This window comes from Phallusia mammillata, chromosome 6, assembly GCF_965637545.1.
Source record: "Phallusia mammillata chromosome 6, kaPhaMamm4.hap1.1, whole genome shotgun sequence".
Lineage (NCBI taxonomy): Eukaryota > Metazoa > Chordata > Ascidiacea > Phlebobranchia > Ascidiidae > Phallusia > Phallusia mammillata.
The window spans coordinates 1,833,168-1,852,579 of record NC_137257.1 but is presented as its reverse complement, the minus strand read 5'-3'; the positions used below and the strand labels follow the sequence as shown (position 1 = coordinate 1,852,579).

At 40.6% G+C, this 19,412-nt stretch overlaps 2 protein-coding genes across 4 annotated transcripts; one reads left to right on the top strand and one right to left on the bottom strand.

Annotated features, from left to right (window-relative positions):
• Positions 1-43: 43 nt before the first annotated feature.
• On the top strand, positions 44-6,124 carry LOC145233411 (uncharacterized). Of its 3 annotated transcripts, none has more exons than XR_013861089.1 (2): positions 44-5,891; positions 5,961-6,124. XR_013861089.1 is itself a non-coding variant. In XM_080098133.1 (1 exon), the coding sequence occupies exon 1, from the start codon at positions 123-125 to the stop codon at positions 5,475-5,477; it is 5,355 nt and encodes a 1,784-aa protein (XP_079954259.1). In that variant the 5' UTR covers positions 44-122; the 3' UTR covers positions 5,478-6,124. The 3 variants fall into 3 exon arrangements, 1 of the variants encoding a protein (XP_079954259.1); XR_013861088.1 differs by having other exon boundaries at positions 44-6,018; positions 6,083-6,124; XM_080098133.1 differs by having other exon boundaries at positions 44-6,124.
• A 2,499-nt stretch (positions 6,125-8,623) lies between these two features.
• LOC145233412 (DNA mismatch repair protein Mlh1-like) lies at positions 8,624-19,400 on the bottom strand. The gene is made up of 15 exons (XM_080098134.1): positions 19,146-19,400; positions 18,555-18,716; positions 18,130-18,220; positions 17,622-17,769; positions 17,243-17,429; positions 16,768-16,887; positions 16,144-16,239; positions 15,728-15,826; positions 13,590-13,655; positions 12,861-12,973; positions 12,008-12,153; positions 11,127-11,299; positions 10,680-10,841; positions 10,076-10,224; positions 8,624-9,575 (listed from the first exon to the last, which is right to left on the bottom strand). Exons 1-15 carry the CDS (start codon positions 19,290-19,292, stop codon positions 9,302-9,304), a joined length of 2,133 nt encoding a protein of 710 aa, XP_079954260.1. The 5' UTR covers positions 19,293-19,400; the 3' UTR covers positions 8,624-9,301.
• Positions 19,401-19,412: the final 12 nt, after the last annotated feature.

Genomic DNA, 19,412 nt, shown 5'->3' with positions numbered 1-19,412 from the left:
TATTGAGCCACATTGTGTGACGTTTTCGTGAAAACAGGGGAACACGCGACAGAAAACGTTACATAAAAGTTTTTCGACTGGCCGACTGTCAATTGTCTAGTACCAACGCAATCACGACGAAGATGGCAGCAGACGATCCCGAATTCGATTTAGACGACGTGAACCAACGCACGGAAGAATGGGTCGAAGCGAGTGTTCACTCCTTCCGCGATGGCGAACCCTCTACATCGAATCCGCTGGAGAATGTAGCGCAACGCCCACCCTCAGTGGATGGTTCGGTGATAAGTAGCGTGCGCACATTATCTAGTTCGGCTATCTTAGAAATGAAGCGGAGATCTAAATTAAAATTGCAAAGTTTACGTATGCGAATACAGCAGAATTATGAGTTACAGTCTATCCAAAGGGAGAGGGAACGTGTTGAACGTGAAGAAGAAAGTCGGCACCGCGAAGAAGAGCGTCAGCGCCGCGAAGAAGAAGAACTTTGTTCGCGCGAAGAAAAGGATAGACGACGAAAATTGGATGAGATGGAAAAGGCAATCCGTTTCAAACACGCACTCCACATGGCGGAGCTGGAAGTGAACTCCTACGAGGAAGACCCCGTTGAAGTACCCCTATCTGTTCCATTGGAAGGATTAGGTACGGCAGTTACACAGACCTTGATTACAAAGTCCAACGAACCAAGTAAGTCTGTTCCGTCACCTATTAAACCCAGAAAACTAGTTTTGAAGCCCGAAGCCACTCCGTTCGAGCCTAAATGCCGTTGTAATTGTGCAAACACCAGTAGTGTCGTTGGCGAAGTCCGCGAATTGTCTGTGTCTGATCTGCCAGTATGTGCTTTGCCGGAGCCCCAACCGTCGACTAGTAATCAGCGACCTGTTAAGAAAGATTCTAGACTGCCACCCCCACAGATATCAAAGTTTGCCGGTGATCCTATGGAGTACCATGCCTTTATTCGTAGCTTTAAATGCCATATTGCTGAACATGTTTCTGACGACGACGTGCGCCTCAGTTACTTGCAGCAATTTTGTGTCGGTGATGCTAACGATTTGATTAAGCATTGTTCCATGCTCAGTGGAGAAGGAGGATACGCCGAGGCCCTAAAACTGCTAAAGGAAAATTATGGCAAGGATCACATCATTGCGCGCACCTGCTTAAACCAACTACAGTACGGACCGAAACTTCGCTCGGAAGACGTCCATAGCATGCAGAAATTCGCGAGGTTGATGAAGACATGTCAAGTGGTACTATCCCAAATCGAAGGCAACGCAGGTTTGGACACATTTCAAAATTTGTTGGCGATTGTGCGTCGTTTGTCCAGTGACATGCAAGAGCAATGGGACAAAGAGGTCGCCCGTATAATTAAAACATACGATCGAGAACCTAATTTCGACGACCTCACCGAATTCGTCGATAATCAAGCTGCCGTGGCAAGTTCGTCGTTTAGACGGGCCCATCACCCCGTACGGGAGACGCCTAGTGGTCAAAGAAAAAATAGGGCTGCGACGTACGTCGTGTCGTCTGAGCTGCCGGGAACTGAAGCCCCGCAGGCTCGCTGTTTGTTTTGTACAGGGCTCCATGATTTGACCACTTGCAATTCGTTTGAAAAGAAGCCTGTCTACCAACGATACGAATTTGCACGAAGGCAAAGACTGTGCTTTAAGTGTTTGCAGAAAGGACATAATGCAAGAGATTGCAAGGAGGAGGATCCGTGCAAGATCTCCGGTTGTGATTCCAACTCTCATCATACGCTGCTACATCGGGAGGTTTCTAGAGCAGAAGCCAACCGCAGTTCTGCTCCTGAAGAAAAGGTAACCAGTGAAGTTAATTCATTTCACTTGGCGTCAGATTCCAAGCCCTCTGCAATATGTGGCAATACCAGTATATGTGGTGATATGTACATGAATATCGTACCAGTTCGGGCGCGAAATGGCAACATAGAATTTCTCACTTATGCATTTTTGGACTCTGGTGCCACTAAATCTATGTGTAGTCAACGGCTAGTGGATGCCCTACACTTGCAAGGGGAGTCTCGTACTGTATCGCTTCGAACTGTAGGCCACGAGCAAACTATGCCAACAAAAATAGTTTCCCTGTCTGTTGCTCCTGCCTTCGATGATGGACCTAGTATTAATCTTAACAGTGTAATGGCCATCGATAAGCTTCCGGTAAAAACTAACAAGTTACCATCAAAGACTAAACTGAAAAGGATGTCATACTTGCGCGGTTTAGAGTTTCCACAGATCGAAGGTGGAGAAGTGACACTTATGATTGGCGTCGATGCTCCTGAACTGATGGTTTTCCAGGAGACGCGCTGCGGCAGCCGCGAACAACCCATTGCAGTAAAAACGGCCCTTGGGTGGTCTTTGTTGGGGCCATCGTTTGTGCCCACCAGCGGAACACGCATTGATTTAAACTACGTAAGTAGTTTTGACGACAACGTGAGCAAAGAGATCGACTGTCTGTGGAGAACCGATTTTTCTGATTTAACCATAATTGATGACAAGAGAATTTCGCGTGAAGACCGATCGGCGCTCGAAATTATGAAACGGGACGTGTTGCATGTAGACGGCCATTATCAGTTGCCCTTGCTGTGGAAAGGAAATCAAACTCAACTTCCGCCAAACCGCGTGTTGGCAGAAAGAAGACTCCGTTCTCTCGAACGAAGACTAAAGAAGGACGAGAAACTTCGTGAGCGATACGTTGGCACTGTGGAAACCTATATCCAAAAGGGATACGCGAAAAGGATCTCTTCGCACGATCGCGGCCAAAGTAAACGAGAGTGGTATCTTCCACATCACCCTGTTTTGCACCCGCGCAAGCCTGACAAGGTGCGCGTCGTGTTCGATTGTGCCGCAAAGCACGCAGGCGTTGCATTAAACGATGCCCTAATGAGTGGCCCAGATCTGATGAACAACTTAGTAGGCGTCCTGACAAGGTTCAGAAAGGAACCCGTGGCGGTTGTGTCAGACATTGAATCCATGTTTCATCAAATCCGGGTAAGGCCAGAAGACACTGCGAGCCTTCGTTTCTTGTGGTGGCCCAAGGGCGATCTGTCCAAGCCAGCGGAAGACCACGAGATGACTGTACATCTTTTTGGCGCAACATCCTCTCCGAGCTGCGCCGCTTTCAGCTTGCTCCAAACTGCGGAAGAGTTTGGCCACGAGTTCAGTGCTGCAGCTACTACAGCGCTAAAATCAAATTTCTACGTGGACGATTGCCTTGCAAGCGTGGCGACCGAGGACGAAGCAATTATGTTGGTGAAAGACTTAGGTCAGCTCCTGCAAAGAGGTGGCTTCCACCTAACCAAGTGGATGAGCAACAGTAATAGAGTTTTACAATCAATTCCTTCTGACGAACGGTCCAAGATGGCGAAGAATCATGATCTTAATTCGGACGTAGCTGGAAGAATTTTGGGCGTGTTTTGGAACGTCCCAAATGACGAATTTGGATTTGATGTGCAGATGCCGAATAAGTCGCTGACGCGCCGTGGAATTTTGTCTGCCGTCAGTGCGCTGTACGACCCCTTAGGTCTTGTTGCTCCTGTTACAGTAAGTGCCAAAATACTTTTGCAGGACCTTTGTCGTCAAGGGTTAGGATGGGACGAAGATATTTCAAATGAAGATGCTAATCGTTGGAGAAGCTGGATGGAGGGACTTCCTATGTTAAGCCAAGTACGGGTTCAACGCTGCATTAAACCTCCTTCCTTTGGAAAGATAGTTAAGATGGAAATGCACCATTTTGCTGACGCATCGTCTTCGGCCTACGGGGCAGTTTCTTATCTGCGCCTTGTTAACCACAATACGCAGGTGCACTGTTGTTTTTTGCTTGGCAAGTCACGACTTGCACCGATACATACGGTATCCATACCACGCTTGGAGTTGACGGCAGCGGTGCTAGCGGTTAAAATGGATGGCTTTCTGCGACGAGAGTTGGGCTGTCCCGACTGCGAATCGACGTTCTGGACAGATTCCATGTCGGTGTTGATGAGCATTAGGAATTCTACAAAACGTTTCGAAACCTTTGTAGCAAACCGACTGGCAAAGATTGACAGTGGAAGCAGAAGTGAGCAGTGGCGACATGTTCCATCCAAATTAAACCCTGCCGACGACGCCTCACGTGGCTTGTCTGTGAAGAAAATGGTGAATAACAACGTTTGGCTAACCGGTCCACGGTTTCTTTGGGGTGACGAATCTACTTGGCCTAAAGAAGAAGAAGTTTCAAATAGAGATGATATTTTAATGGAAAAAAACGGTCTCCTACGCGTTGGAGGGAGACTTGAATTGGCCTCTATTTCGGATGATGCGAAGCATCCTATTATACTTCCAGGCAGACATCACCTCACCGACTTACTGATTGTCAAGTTTCATAAGGACGTAGGTCACTCAGGAATGAGTCACACCTGGTCTGAAATCCGTCAAAAATTTTGGATTATAAAGGGCGGAGCCGCTGTACGCCGTGTGTTGGGCAATTGTGTGTTTTGCAGGAAACGAAATGCGCCCGTTGGCGAGCAACTTATGGCCAGATTGCCGATTGATCGTGTGAACTCCCATAGCCCCGCGTTCACGTACGTTGGCGTTGATTATTTTGGACCGCTAATGGTGCGCCAAGCAAGAAGCCAAGTGAAGGTGTACGGCTGTCTATTTACCTGCATGACGGTCAGGGCAGTGCATCTGGAGGTAGCTGACAGTTTGTCAACGAGTGCTTTTATCAACTGCCTGCGAAGATTCATCGGACGACGTGGCAGACCAACTAAGATTTGCAGCGACAATGGAACAAATTTTGTCGGAGCCGTGCGTGAGCTAAAAGAGGCTATCGGAAGATGGAATCAACAGAGCATTGATGACTTCTTGAGACAACAGGACATCCAATGGTCTTTTAATCCTCCTGCGGCAAGCCATATGGGTGGCGTCTGGGAAAGAATGATCAGGTCTGTAAGAAGAGTTCTTTCTGCGTTGCTGACGGCACAAAGCGTGACCCGCGACACCCTTGAAACGGTGCTTGTTGAAGCGGAGTCCATTCTCAACAGTAGACCCATTGTTCCAGTGGTGATGGATCCACAATCGGACGAGCCGCTGACTCCCAATCATTTAATTTTGTTGCGTCCGTCGCCCAACATGCCACCTGGCGTGTTCGTGAAGAAGGACTGTTACGTTCGCCACCATTGGCGACAAGTGCAATACCTGGCTGACCAATTTTGGCGTCGCTGGGTGCGAGAATACTTACCCACTGTCATTGAACGACAGAAGTGGTTTTCGAAGCAGAGGAACGTCGAGGCAGGCGACCTAGTGTTGGTTGTGGACGAATCCATTCCGCGAGCACGTTGGAGAATCGGCCGAGTGATTTCGACCTTTCCGGATGCGCATGGTGTCGTGCGCTCTGCACTGGTAGGAACCGGTGCCACCTCCGTCAGACGACCCATCACCAAACTGTGTTTAGTGATGGACTCCCGCGGTGATTGCGCGACCGGCAAATTGTAAACTGTTTGCGATGTTCATTTTCGTTCGTTTTGTTCGGTATATATTCAACGACGTTTTGTGTTTTAGAATGTATGCTCCCCTGGAGATACATTCGGGTGGGGGTATGTTACGTCGTTTTCGCCAACTGTTGTGAACATAACTTTGCCCAGCAAAACGTATAACAATTGTCCTGTGACGCAACAGTTAGTGTTCCATTGCGTGACAATTAATGTTCTAATGCGTGACGTCAATTGCCTGTGTACTGTGTATGTTGCAATCATTTGTAACTTGCCTCGTGGTGTACGTTTGTAAACTGCTGACAGGCATAATTTGAATTGAAGCCATCAATCTAAACTTTGATACCTTTATTTAGCAGCTAGAAAGTATAAATAAATTGCTGAGTTGATAAAGCTGCATTTGTGAATCATTTTGCTGGTAAGTTTGGCTTTGTACTGTAATGTGAAGTTTTGTTCTAAAACTGTAAATGTTTGGTTATTTGTGCAGGATTTGTTCGGCCTTTAAAACATCATTAAATACCAAAACCCCTGTGGCCAAACAGTCGGTATGTTTACTTGTTGTGTTTCGAGTGCGATTTGTGCTTTATACGTTTTCGTTTTCATTCGCAGAAAAACCGGAATTGACCATACCATTAAAACGAATTGTCGTTCCTTTATGGTGTCCGCGTTTTTTATTGAGCCACATTGTGTGACGTTTTCGTGAAAACAGGGGAACACGCGACAGAAAACGTTACATAAATTCACCACTTTTTGAACTACATTCAAGATTCTAAAGCAGTGGTTATCTTTTTCATTTCTCGAATTTCTAGCCCTTTAAAGCAGAACACGTTTCAAGCATTTGGCGCACAAGGGAAATACATTTTCTTTTGGTGGCCCACTTTGCAGACCAATTTGCAGATAATTCGAATTAAATTTCTTTGCAGACCAACACATGACGAAAGTTGTTCAAAGAATGTTAATTTTCAATTTTTTTGTGGTGACTGTTTGTCAAACTTATCTTTTTATGACCCCAAAATGACCTTTTTTATGACCAAAGCAGTTGGAAGTTCGAGGTTGTTTGGAGGGCCATGCGACTTTCAACCTAATCAAGACTCTTTACTTGAGATAAAAATGAAATTGGTCTGTTGCCGGTGGTGAGATTTAGCCGGTTCGTACCGGTTCTATGGAACCGTCTCACGAAATTCTATGAGGTCAGCGAACCGTTTAGCATTACTGGTTACTGTCAATGGACTTTTTGTAACAGAACCGGCTGAAAAATATGACTTTTGTGACAAACAATTTGAATCCCACCACTGCCTGTGCAACTTACTATGCCACACACTTTAATTTACAAAGCTTGGTTTTCAATGTGCGACAAAATAACAGTAGGCTACATGTCTTAAGAGAAGGCCTGCCTAGCACAGTTAGTTGACAAATGGCATGTTTATATTTTAACGTATGGAAGGTGTGAATTATGTGTCAGATTGCAGTGAATGACAACAACTACGCGAACGTCATAAATTCACTTGAGATACAGTTCACAAATCAAGTTCGCAAAACAAAAATTATGCGGTTTGACCGAAAAAGTTCAAAATTTGACTCAACATAAAAATCATCACAAAAAAGGGGGTTTGAAACCGTGTGAATATATACATGCACAAAAATATCAAGGAAGTAAGAAGTTCTCGATCCCAGTCAGCTTTTTATCATCTAATCTTCATCATCGTCCATACAACAGCAGCAGAAACATTTGCAGATGGCATAGCAACAGATGATTTTCCTACAACACGGACAACAGGCGAAGAAAGCTGTACCACAGCAACAACACAAGGTTTTGCGAATGCACTGGAAACGTAAAAGATCTGTAAATTCGATTGCAGGTGGGGAAGTGATATTAACGCTTTTTCATTTATTAGTTTGTTTTTTTATTTATACAGGCGAAGAAAGGTCAAACCCGTATTTGGTTTTTCGTAACCGAGCTGCCGACTTATCTTATTCTTTGGACTATTTATTACTAATAAGTAAATTACAGTTTGACTTTTTAGGTTATTGGCGCAGCCAAGGGGCTATGCCTCTTCCCAAACTTGTAAAAATGCAGATTGTTGACGTGTAGCATCTATTTGTTTAGAGTCCCAACATTTTGTTCCCCTTCTGGAATGTTTTTTTTTGTTTAAGTTTAGAAGGTCGGCTTCCAATTAGGTTCAGCTTATTTTACTCTACCAGCTGTGATAAAAGCTTCTTCTTTGAACGGACTTACTGGTTTTACATAATTATACACACACATAAAGCTGACCCAAATGTTTTAGACTAAAGACTTTACATTCGCAAATTCACTTGAGCTGATGGTAAAAAAAATCTCCAAACAGCATAGGCATGAACGGCCATACCCGAAATCCCTTTTAAAAGATAAAATATTAGTTATTCTGTATAGCAAATTCTTACCTCGAAAATTCCTTTAATACATCCGCACATTTTTACTTTCGTTCAATTGCAACGTAGAATAGGTTTAATTTAGCAATTCACATTTGCGACTACAACCAAATATTTGAACTGCTAACTATAATGTGAAGAAAACAAAAAAAAAGTTTTATGGTCTGTAGATTAGATACAACTTACCACAAGCTTGAAATAAAACCTATTGAAGGTAGTGCAAACGAACGAACAATTAATTTAATAGTATATCATACCAAAAACAAATTGCAATGGCGCGCCGAAAAATATCTAAAATTTAGGACTACGCCCTTATTTCTGACTTGCTGTATTTCACAGCCTATAACAGCACTTCTTCATTACTTCAAGTCTGTGTCTGGTTGTATAGCAACCGACGACGTCTCATTATGTAAACGCGACCGTCCTATCGACTCGGCACACACATCGCAAGTGCAGAGTATGTATCGCATATGTGTGTGTGTGTCGGGATATGCCAATCGTAAAAAGCAACTTGATTTCTTGTAAATTCTTGAAAAACTTTCAATGATTGACTCACGGATCACCATAGCAACCGTGGATACAATACTTGGTTTGTAAATCGATTACATACGGATACAAATAACAGTGTATCGGAAGTGTACGTTAAGTTTGGGTATGTTTTATAGTCTATTTATGATGTAAGTTATCATACACGCTTATATAGGCTTGACGAGCACACTTTTCTGCATTTTACCGTGAAAAAAGACTCAAAAATGAATTTATTTTTTGAAGTTTGTGGTCTATATTGGTTATAAGCATACAAAAATCTTTATTAAAACTTAAGCCCCAAAGTTAACCTAACTTAAAAAAAGAAAAACTTGCGAAATAAAACAGCAAAAATTGTAGGCAACTATATGCTGTCCTGAAAAGTTTAATAGGCGCTTTGGCAGAAAATCATTTATTACATATTGGTGTCATAGGTAAATCCCTATTACGTACGAACACTTCAAACAAAACAAGGTCGGCATCGGGAACTTGTAATTATTAACCCAGGAATAGATTGCTATGACGGTATGAGCAGAGTCAACAAATAGAGTGTTACACTTTCTCTGATGCTTGGACAGGTTCGTGTAAATAGTTTCGAGTTGGTACATGACTCTTTGACAATCTTGTTTTACCAGAAATACACGACCCCATTATAAATTATCAAAGACACTATTCTCTAGAGTGGGCGCCTTTGAAATCGTTGCTATAGCAACTTGAACTCCCAAGCATTTTTTGGTAGTGATCGATATTTTTGGTGCCATGGTAGTAAATGGATCGTACTCAGAAATCCGGCAGCCGGTTTAAAATTTAAATTGTCTACGTCCGTAAACAAAGCCTCTATTCAAAGGTTATTGGCACCGAGTAACCCCTTCAAAACGAATAGGTTACTTTAGGTCAACAACGCTCAAATACTTTGTACAAATCGGGCAGGTTGGCAAGTTGCAGGAAAGTCCCGTCTTTTGCCTTCCGCTCATCCGGTTTAACGTGGCTGCGCATCGCTCGGTAGATCACGTGTTCCACCGTCCGTTTCCATGGCGACGGGTTGCTTCTGCTTTCGGTGCCTTCGTCGTCAAGGTTACCGCCGTCGCCGATTTCCATGGCAACTTGCGCGTCTCTTTGTTTGATTATTTCTTCCAGGTCTGTGTAGCCTTTACGGACGGCGTAAAATCTGTGATGAAATACGCAAGTTAGAAACAACAACATTCCAGTTACGTGGAGAATTGGCGTTCAGCTTTTTCCAACAAGAGCTTGCGGAAATAAAACGTTCCATTTGACTTGTAACAATAAATGCTTGCGTTTTTCATTTTTTTTGAGGAATTGCCAAACTAACGACACATGCACGAACTAAGACACACACATACACACAGACAGACGCACACACAAAAATTCACAAACAGACAGACACACACACACATACAAAAATTCACAAACAGACAGACACACACACACATACAGAAATTCACAAACAGACACACACACACGTACACATACAGATACACATACACGTACACATACAGAGACACAAACACCGACAGAGACACAGTCTTCAATTTAATTTTATACTCGGACCTTTTTACAAGAATCGAATTGCTCAATAAAAAGTAGTGTGATAAATTTCGTAGCACTTCTGCAGAATTAACGAGTAAATGAAAAAAAAACGGGACAAACCTGGCTATTTCGCGCGCAAAAGACTCGAAGCAGTCCTTTTCCGAGTCCCAGCAAACCTCGGTGGCGAGACGCAACACGAGCATCGGTAGTCCCTCTAGTGGTGGGATGTAGTTTTGGAGCAACATCGGTATGGCAGTGACGTCACAGTCCTGATGACAAAAATTGCTGCGTCATTAAATGTAGAATGAGCTAAGCAATATTTGTGGCTAGCACATAAATTGTCCAGCATTTTGGACTGAACAAAAATATTTGCAAACTTTATTACTGGGAGATATCAGATAACTACGCCGCAGTTATAAAAGTAGAATTATATTGCAAAAGCATAGAGCCAATAAATGATAAGCTGCAGACAGTGCACACTGGATCGACCTATAAGGTCTCATCAGTGCAGCTGGTGACAAGGTATATGCCGTGTTGGCTATTATAGCTATCAAACGACACTCCAGTTTGTTGGGAGTAACCCATGCCTAGAATTATATTATTCCTGAAAAAATCCGCTTTTTTGAAATCGACTCAGAATTTTAAATTTATTTACAACAAGTCTGAAAACACAAAATAACAATAAAAAGTTGCGTAATCTAAAAACAAGCGTTTATACGTGTACCTTAATTTCCAGGCGAAAATAGTCTTTCAACATTTCAGATTTTTCGGACAAAAACTTTACGATGTAATCAGCAAGGTCCTCTTTACTGCCATCTTCTGGCGTCCAGCCAGATTCTTTCATTTCAAGTCCAAGCATTGCTAAGTCGCGGATTGGGGCCGGTTCCTATTACATATCTTGTAGTTGACTTTACGACACTGTAGATAACTACTAAAGAATGGTTCTCGAACCGTGTTTATAACGTTTTCGTAAGTTGCAAAATGATTTTAAAAATAGTTGTTTGAAGTCAATTATATATGTGCAACAATGAAATAAATTTGATGCACTATTTATTCTTTATACTAAACCAATTTTCAAAACCCAGCAAAGAAAAACGTTTTCCATGCACGACAAACAACCAAAAATAATCCGTTTTACGGACAAATTATGAAAATGTTCGGTCCTACTTACGGAAAGTCGAAGCATGCCAAAATTTCCAAAATCTTCGAGAACAATTTGGTAGAACATCTCTCTTGTCAGTTTGGTCGTATTAGCGAGGTAGAGTTTAGTTTTGTGTTGGATCAGTGCCAGTTCGGGGTCAACACAGCCAACGAATGTGTGATCGTGTAATATTTCACTCAAATCTACGTTCAAAATGTTCATTTAGCTTAGTAAATATGAATGCTATTCACAGGATCGGTCCCTCTAATAGTGGGTATGTTAATGTCCACGATCATTGAGTCAAAACAGAGTCGTTTAGCTCAGCGGTTTTAATTTGGGAGAATTCCTTCGCAGTGAAAGAAATTGACAAACTTTGGGGGACAAGTTCGATTTTTTGCGTGTGGTTTGTAAAAAAGTTTTTAGTTGTTCGTTCCTTAAAGTAAATATAAGGCCAATCTTGGATTTAATTGACGTTGTTAAATTGGGCTGAGTTTATTTCGCTTGCTGGTAAAATAAAACACAGCGCACTAGAACAGTTTACTTATAATGCGCCAACCCTACTTTCCTGTGAGCCCCAGTCACACACTGCCTTATAATACAGTGTAGCTGCAGCGCCTTCAACCATTATCCACCAATTGTGCTCTTCACTGTTTGGCGCTCCTTTACGTTTTAACATTTTGCGCAGCTATTTCCGGCTTGGTGATTTTTGCAGTGCAATTGTGTCGCTATGTTTTTTTCACTAAGCGAGAGAACCTCAACTCAATATCGGGGGAAGAAACACATTGTTATCTGAGAAGTTGTCTAACTGGGAACACGGGTAATAGGATTGAATTTTGGCTTTCAGGCCTGATTCACAAATGGCTGGGTAAATTTCAGGATCTTAACGCAAATGAATTAAACAAATTTTTCACCTTTGCTCGCTCTTTTCTTGACTTCCCCTTGAAGTTGAAGAACACTTGTTAATTGGATTTTCCGCTTCCGTGGCAACTCAGCTGCTGTAAGGTTGTTACTGGATGATGCGGAAGCTTGGGGTTCAACGCGTGGCTTATCCGTTAAACTGAACAAATATGGAATTTGTAATAAACGTGCATAATTTTCTTGGGTAGATTGTTTGCTACAAGCAAAGTTGTAAGTCGGGCAGTTTGTTTAGGTAGGTTTCGACCGTCAGTTTAAAGAAAGTGTTTATTTTCGGGCCTGACTTAACACTCGGTTCAATTATTGTCATAATTTCATCAAATTGCGGGGCTTCGATGGAAAAAAATCGGGTGTTGGCCGAGCTTGATTCCGGAAAAAAATGCTCATCAGTATTACTAACTAACGTATGCAATCCGGTTAATCGCACCAGCAGGTTTTTTTTTAAGGTTTGGTTTGGGTGACCGCTAAGTAGTTTTAAGAGACCGCAAGAGTTTCATTTAAATACCAAAAAATAGCCATATTTGCAAAAAATAGCCACAAGTCCAAATTTTGGGAAACCGCTGGAGAAATCAAAACACCTTAAAAAAACACTGCGCACCAGTAACGTAAATCCCAAACCATTTGTAAACAAATTATTTCGGTTAATAGCATTCCACCTAGACGGGAAGTCCGGATAAACGGGACGAATTAAAATAATTATTTGAGAAACCGGAATGTTCATTTCTATTTGAAACATTTAATTCTTGGATTTTGCGCTTACATCATTTGTGCATTGTTGGGATTCTTTATAATATCTGATTTTCATGATTTTCTGCTACGAAAATAATTTTGCATGAAATCTTTGCTTACTTTGTACTGTCATGAGGTTTTTCTTTTTCTTTTGGAGTTTTAACCAAAAAAGCATCGAGTTTCTGCAGTTTACTGTCGGTTCGTACCAGGTTGTGGTCATAAATTCTCTCACTCTGAAACATTTTAAACAGGATGATCAAACTTGTGTAAATATCACTTTTACTGGACGACATTTAAAAACCAAAATGGCTGAGTGGTTAGCACTGCCGCTTTGTGTTCACAAGGTTTGTTGGTTCTAATTAGTGATGGGACGGGTACCCGGTACTCGGTATCGAAATATTTTGTCTCAGTTTTCGATACCAACGTTTGATATCTCAGACACTTGTGCAAGAAACTTATTAATTAAAACGTTTAAATGAAAATCAAGCTACAGCATACTGTTACTGCACACTGTTTCGACCGACATGGTCTCATCAGTGCAGCTGGTTACGAGAGATCGGCCGTATTGGCTGGTGTAGCCATCCAATGGGATTCCAGTTTGTTGGGAGTAACAGGTTTGAAAGCCATGCCTCACCTATTCTGTGCGATGCCACAACTGGGCCTACACCACAGAGGAAACTGGCTCACAATGGCAACTCCTTGGGAACCAAAGTGCTTTAACAAAAATAAAAAATGCTCTAACAGACTTACAGCCTGAAGGCGGACTGATTCTGATCAAAACACAGTCAGGCGTTGTCCGCCCACCCAGAATAAAAATCAAACAAACAAACAAGTTCGAATGCCAAATACCTGCTGTTTTGCTGCATCCTTCTCAGAAGATTCCTTAGTCAGAATACTGGCAGTGGGCAGCAGTTTCTAAAAATATATTCTGCATTATTGCAACGTTCAACAGCATGTTATTTACCCACTTACAATAGACTATTTTAACAGCACATGAAGGGAAAAGTCAACCTACATGCATGTATATCAACATTCAGATGCACCATGACAAATGTATGCTTGAAAATTGGGAAGTTCTTTTTAACAACTTAAACTTCAACAAATAATAAGCTGCAAGTGCAGCTGGTGACAAGAGATCAGTCGTATGAGCTAATGTAGCCTTTGTAGCTTTTTATGTATTGGCCGATGCTTTTGTACAGATAAACTAGAAGGGTGGCTTAGCACATATTGCCCTTGCACATACACTATAATCTATTTTAAAACATAAATATATTTCCTATGCTTATTTTGTATTGGGTCCCATATTAGCTGTCTTTTATAACCTTAGTTGTTTCTGCAAGCAAAAACTCATGGGTCCCCACACATGCAAAGTTGTAGATAATGCATTTCAATAGATAACAATAAGTAAGTTTGGTATTGTGAAGACAAACACAGTGATTGGTACTGTGCATATTTAAATATGCTATATGGAGTAAAAACTATTTAAATTTAAAAACTCATTTTAGGGGGCTAGTAGGATAACTAATGGAGGTTCAACACACACAAACTTAAAAGTAGGAAACCACAGTGACTCAATCAATAGTACTGCAAAATTTCAGTCCAATCTGCCAACGTTTAAAATTTCAACCAGTAGAGGTGTTTTGAGCAACAACCGTTAATGTTTCTGACGTCAAAGGGCTGTTAACAACCCCGAACTGCAATGGCGCAATAACGATAATTGGCATACTTTACAAGCTATCCAAATTTTAGCCAATTCTGACATTGTTTACAAACTCACCCCTTTTAGGGGTCTAGCGGGGTAAATACTGGGTTTATCAACAAAAACAAAGTGGGATGCACATCTACATAACTATATCTACCATCTGTGTAAATTTCAGCCACATCCATCAAACATTTGATAGATAAACGAGTCGGACAAACTTCCGGGGGAAAATACCCATTTTAGGGGGCTAGCGGGATAAATACTGGGGTTATCAACAAAAACAAAGTGGGATGCACATCTACATAACTACATCTACCATCTGTATAAGTTTCAGCCACATCCATCAAGCATTTGATGGCAAAACGAGTCACACAAACTTAAGAGAAAAAAAAACATTTTAAGAAGCTAGCGGGGTAAATACTGGGGATATCAACAAAAACAAAGCGGGATGCACATCTACATAACTACATCTACCATCTGTGTAAATTTCAGCCGAATCCATCAAACATTTGATAGAAAAACGAGTCGGATAAACTTCGGGGGAAAATACCCATTTTAGGGGGCTAGAGGGGTAAATACTGGGGTTATCAACAAAAACAAAGTGGGATGCACATCTACATAACTACATCTACCATCTGTGTAAATTTCAGCCAAATCCATCAAACATTTGATGGAAAAACGAGTCGGACAAACTTCGGGGAAAAAATACCCATTTTAGGGAGCTAGCGGGGTAAATACTGGGGTTATCAACAAAAACAAAGTGGGATGCACATCTACATAACTACATCTACCATCTGTGTCAATTTCAGCCACATCCATCAAGCATTTGATAGAAAAACGAGTTGGACAAACTTCGGGGGAAAATACCCATTTTAGGGGGCTAGCGGGGTAAATACTGGGGTTATCAACAAAAACAAAGTGGGATACACATCTACATAATCACATCTACCATCTGTGTAAATTTCAGCCAAATCCATCAAACATTTGATGGAAAAACGAGTCGGACAAACTTCGGGGAAAAATACTCATTTTAGGGGGCTAGCGGGGTAAATACTGGGGTTATCAACAAAAACAAAGTGGGATGCACGTCTACATAACTACATCTACCATCTGTGTAAATTTCATCCAAATCCATCAAGGATTTGATGGAAAAACGAGTCGGACAAACTTTGGGGAGAAGAAAAAAGAAGAAAAAAAACAAAAACATTTTGAGTAAAATCAATATGTGTCCCCTTCAGGGAACGGGACCCATAATAATATACTGTTACTATATTTGTTTCAACACCTGTGTATAAAATGTCCTAGATGAATCGCAAGACAAGAGCTTGTTTTCAATCGCAGTTTGCACTTCTTCTATCACGGCTTCTTCGTGGAGAAAATGAACCTATTAATACATCAGTTAAGATGAACATAAGTTTATAACTGGGATCTGTCCTGAACCGTGCAGACTAGCGATCACGGTACACTCATATGTAAATCACAGTACCTCTTTAATGGGCCTGGCGTACTGTGATCTATCAATACATCTTTATTTTTTCAACTCTTACTTTTATATGCAAGAAATAGTTATTTACCCTGATGAAGACGACCTGTATAGGACGTCGAAACGTCGAATTAAAAATACAATTGCCAGAAGAGCTCTATAGACAATTATGCCTGGCAGCAATAGCTTATATATAGACTCAATTTATGTTGTGTTACCTCATGCTTCGTGGGATGAACGTTGACATCGAGGTTGGTTGCCGGCATTTCAAGACTTAAATACACAAATGGACGACCTCCTTTTGGAAGATATGACTGTAATGCAGAGAAAATACTTTTACTATTTTACTTTAACAAGCTGATTTTAAAAATATAAACAATGTTTAGCAAACTCTTAGCTAACAAATGTTTGTATTTTTATTACAAGCACGTTAATTCTATCAAAAACATGTTGAGCTTTGCAGATAATCGATTTAAACCAGGGGTGGGCAACCTGTGGCCCGCGGGCCGCATGCGGCCCTTCGTTAAAGGTTGTGCGGCCCGTAGAGACGCTTGGATTTCAATAGTACTGGCAAACGAGTCCAATTACTACATATTTTTGAGCTGATTAATGCGCCTGATGCTAGTTTTCTGCGATCTGGCAAAATGTGGCTAGAATCAAATACGAATTATACTTGTAGTTAAGCATATTTGGTAAGAAACAAAGCAAAATCACTTTGTGTGATGCACATGTGCGGCCCTCGATCCAATTTTGACATTTATAATTGGCCCTACAGTAACAAAGGTTGGCCACCCCTGATTTAAACTAACAAAATAGTAGTTAGTTAAAAACGGCAAATATACTTGGTAAACAGCATCCAGCGCCCTTTTCAGTGATGTGCATTCAACCAAACGATTGTTTATGAACAAAAGAAAGTTGAATTTTTTCATTGAACAGTTTGCGTTGCTGATGTACCCCTTAATCTAAAATATAAAACATAAAAACGTAAATTTGCAAATGTGTAGTTACATGTGTAATGTGGACACAGTTGATTTTTTTGCTGTTTTGATGCAACTAACCAGACAATTACCATATATCCCTATCTAATTAAATGGGTTATGCTATTAGCAGAATTCTGCATGAAAAGTGGTTGTTAGATATTTTGATCTAGCTTCATCCAATTTTACTTTTGGAAAATCATTGCTTGCCAGTTATATTAAATTTATTACACAATTCATGTCTAAATTTTTGCTTCTTTGTGTAACATCAGGTTTTAATTTAGCATTACTTTTGATTCAGTGGACAGCAAACAACAAAATATCAATTACATATTTTTACCCTCAAATGTAGTGTTTCATTTTCATGTTCAACGTGGATGATTTCATTTGCAATGTTGGAACCAAACAAGGCTCTAATATTATCCAGTGCTGAGGCACCAAGTTGTGTCCGAACTGTCACACCACTAGAAGTGTCGTTGTCGCTCTTGCGTAGTGTGAACGATTTTCCGGAGTTGTGAATGGCATATCTATGGATACCATATATCATTACAGCATCGCAAAAAAGTTTGTTTAATTTTTTTACTCAGTGATTCTCATTTCATAAATCCACAACACCAAGAAAAACACATTAGTATTATCAGTGATTTTAATTCCATTAACCCATAACAGCAAGAAAAAAGACACCTTAGTATTATTTTGTAATAGCAATGCAATGAGACCTTGTTATGACATCAGCAATTCTTTGGTGTTCTTCAGAAGCACTGCGGAAAGCTTTTCTTCTGGTTAAAACATTGTAAAACAAATCTTCCACAGTTATTTGTGTTCCATCATTGCTAGCAGTTGGTCTTGGTTGGTCTTTCAGTTTACCTATTTTTTTGCTCAATTAAATCTTTTGTGAAACTCTTTGGCCTTTTCTACTAACTATGGATCCAGTTAGGAGGCGGCCTTATTTTAAATTTACCATTTCTTAGTTTAATCACTTTCTACTATATATAGTCGATTAATAGAATTTATAAGACCCATGGCTTTAAAGGTATACCACATATGGGAGTATAGGAGACCAATCAACCTGTTTTTGTAACATGCTACCCAAAACAATAATCCTGTCAGGCAAGCTATCATGTGGGTTTAATAAACATATGAGACATTTTACATCAGAGAAGATTGTTTTGTAGTTTCTTTGAATTGGACATAACATAAGAGAAAAAACAAATATATATATCATACCATCAACATAACTTGCTTTGTATCCACACTGGCTGCCTTGAGTTTTACTGGAAATGCATAGATGTGCCACATGACTTATGCTGGCCAATGCCTAAACACAAGTAATGAAATCAATGCATAAATAAGCATTTTAGTGCTTTTTTACAAATAAAATTAACTGTTAGGTGCAATATATTCAAGATATGTAGGTTTATACAAAAAACACAATAAATATAGCAAGGCTTTCACATTAAAATTAACAGTGTGCAATTAAGACAGTTATGTAATCAGTAGTGCACTGACAGATCTATGGAGACAGAATGTACTACTACTATTAACAAAATTAAACTAACCAGTAATTTTATTGCAAGTTGACACTTGACAGACTGTTATCGGACCAAATATGTTAATCTTTTTTGACAAAGTTTTGGTCACAGGTCACTTACTTCACCACGGAAACCAAAAGTTGTTATTGATCTCAGGTCAGTGAATTCCTTCAGTTTACTGGTTGTGAACCTTTCACAAACTATTTCCAGGTCTTCTTTTCTTATTCCGTGACCATTATCCGAAATCTGGATCATCTTTAAACCTCCTGACTTAATGGCAACCTAAAAATGCAAACAATGTTTAAACGTCAAATAATCTGATTGGTATAGGTTTATGGTCTCTAATTTGATTGATTTACCAGTTAAACAAACTGTAGCAACACAGTTGTGCTAACAACATTATAGAGATCTTCTGGCAATTGTATTATTGCACCCACATTTCGACATTCAACACTGGTCGCCTTTATCAGGTATAGGATTTTGAAACGTCATTACTAAAATGCAACTGCGACAAATGGAAAGAGCTCTAAAAAGTTGATATTATGTCTGGCAGCAACAGCTTTGAATTGTGCTAATATATTTACCAGATCAGAAAAAGCTGTGCAACATTTAGACATCTTAAAAGGGCGACAAAATGGGGGGCAATTGGTGGAAAGATGGTAAACGCGCTGAACCTCCACTGTTACTACAAAATTATTACAAACTACTTGCCGTAATTGATGTGGACCCGGCGTCAAGAGAATTTTCTATCATTTCTTTGATGGCGTTCGCTGGTCTTTGAATAACTTCCCCAGCTGCGATTCTGTTCACCACAGTTTCATCGAGTCGCTTAATCACCACTTCTTTACTTTCGGCCATGTTGAATAATGAACTAACAACTAAAACATGAGTTATTACAGCCTTATTTTTTGGAACTAAGATCAAAAAACATAAACAAGAAACTCGCGCGCTTTACTGGATAAACCACCCTCAGGGAAA

Excerpts from the sequence above, each read along its gene's own strand:
- LOC145233411 (XM_080098133.1), top strand. The coding sequence starts at position 123 with ATGGCAGCAGACGATCCCGAATTCGATTTAGACGACGTGAACCAACGC.
- LOC145233412 (XM_080098134.1), bottom strand. The coding sequence starts at position 19,292 with ATGGCCGAAAGTAAAGAAGTGGTGATTAAGCGACTCGATGAAACTGTG. Across the intron at positions 12,154-12,860 it reads AAACCTCATGACAGTACAAA|TTTAACGGATAAGCCACGCG; the intron begins GTAAGCAAAGAT and ends ATATTTGTTCAG. Across the intron at positions 10,225-10,679 it reads ATTTTCGCCTGGAAATTAAG|GACTGTGACGTCACTGCCAT; the intron begins GTACACGTATAA and ends TTTTGTCATCAG.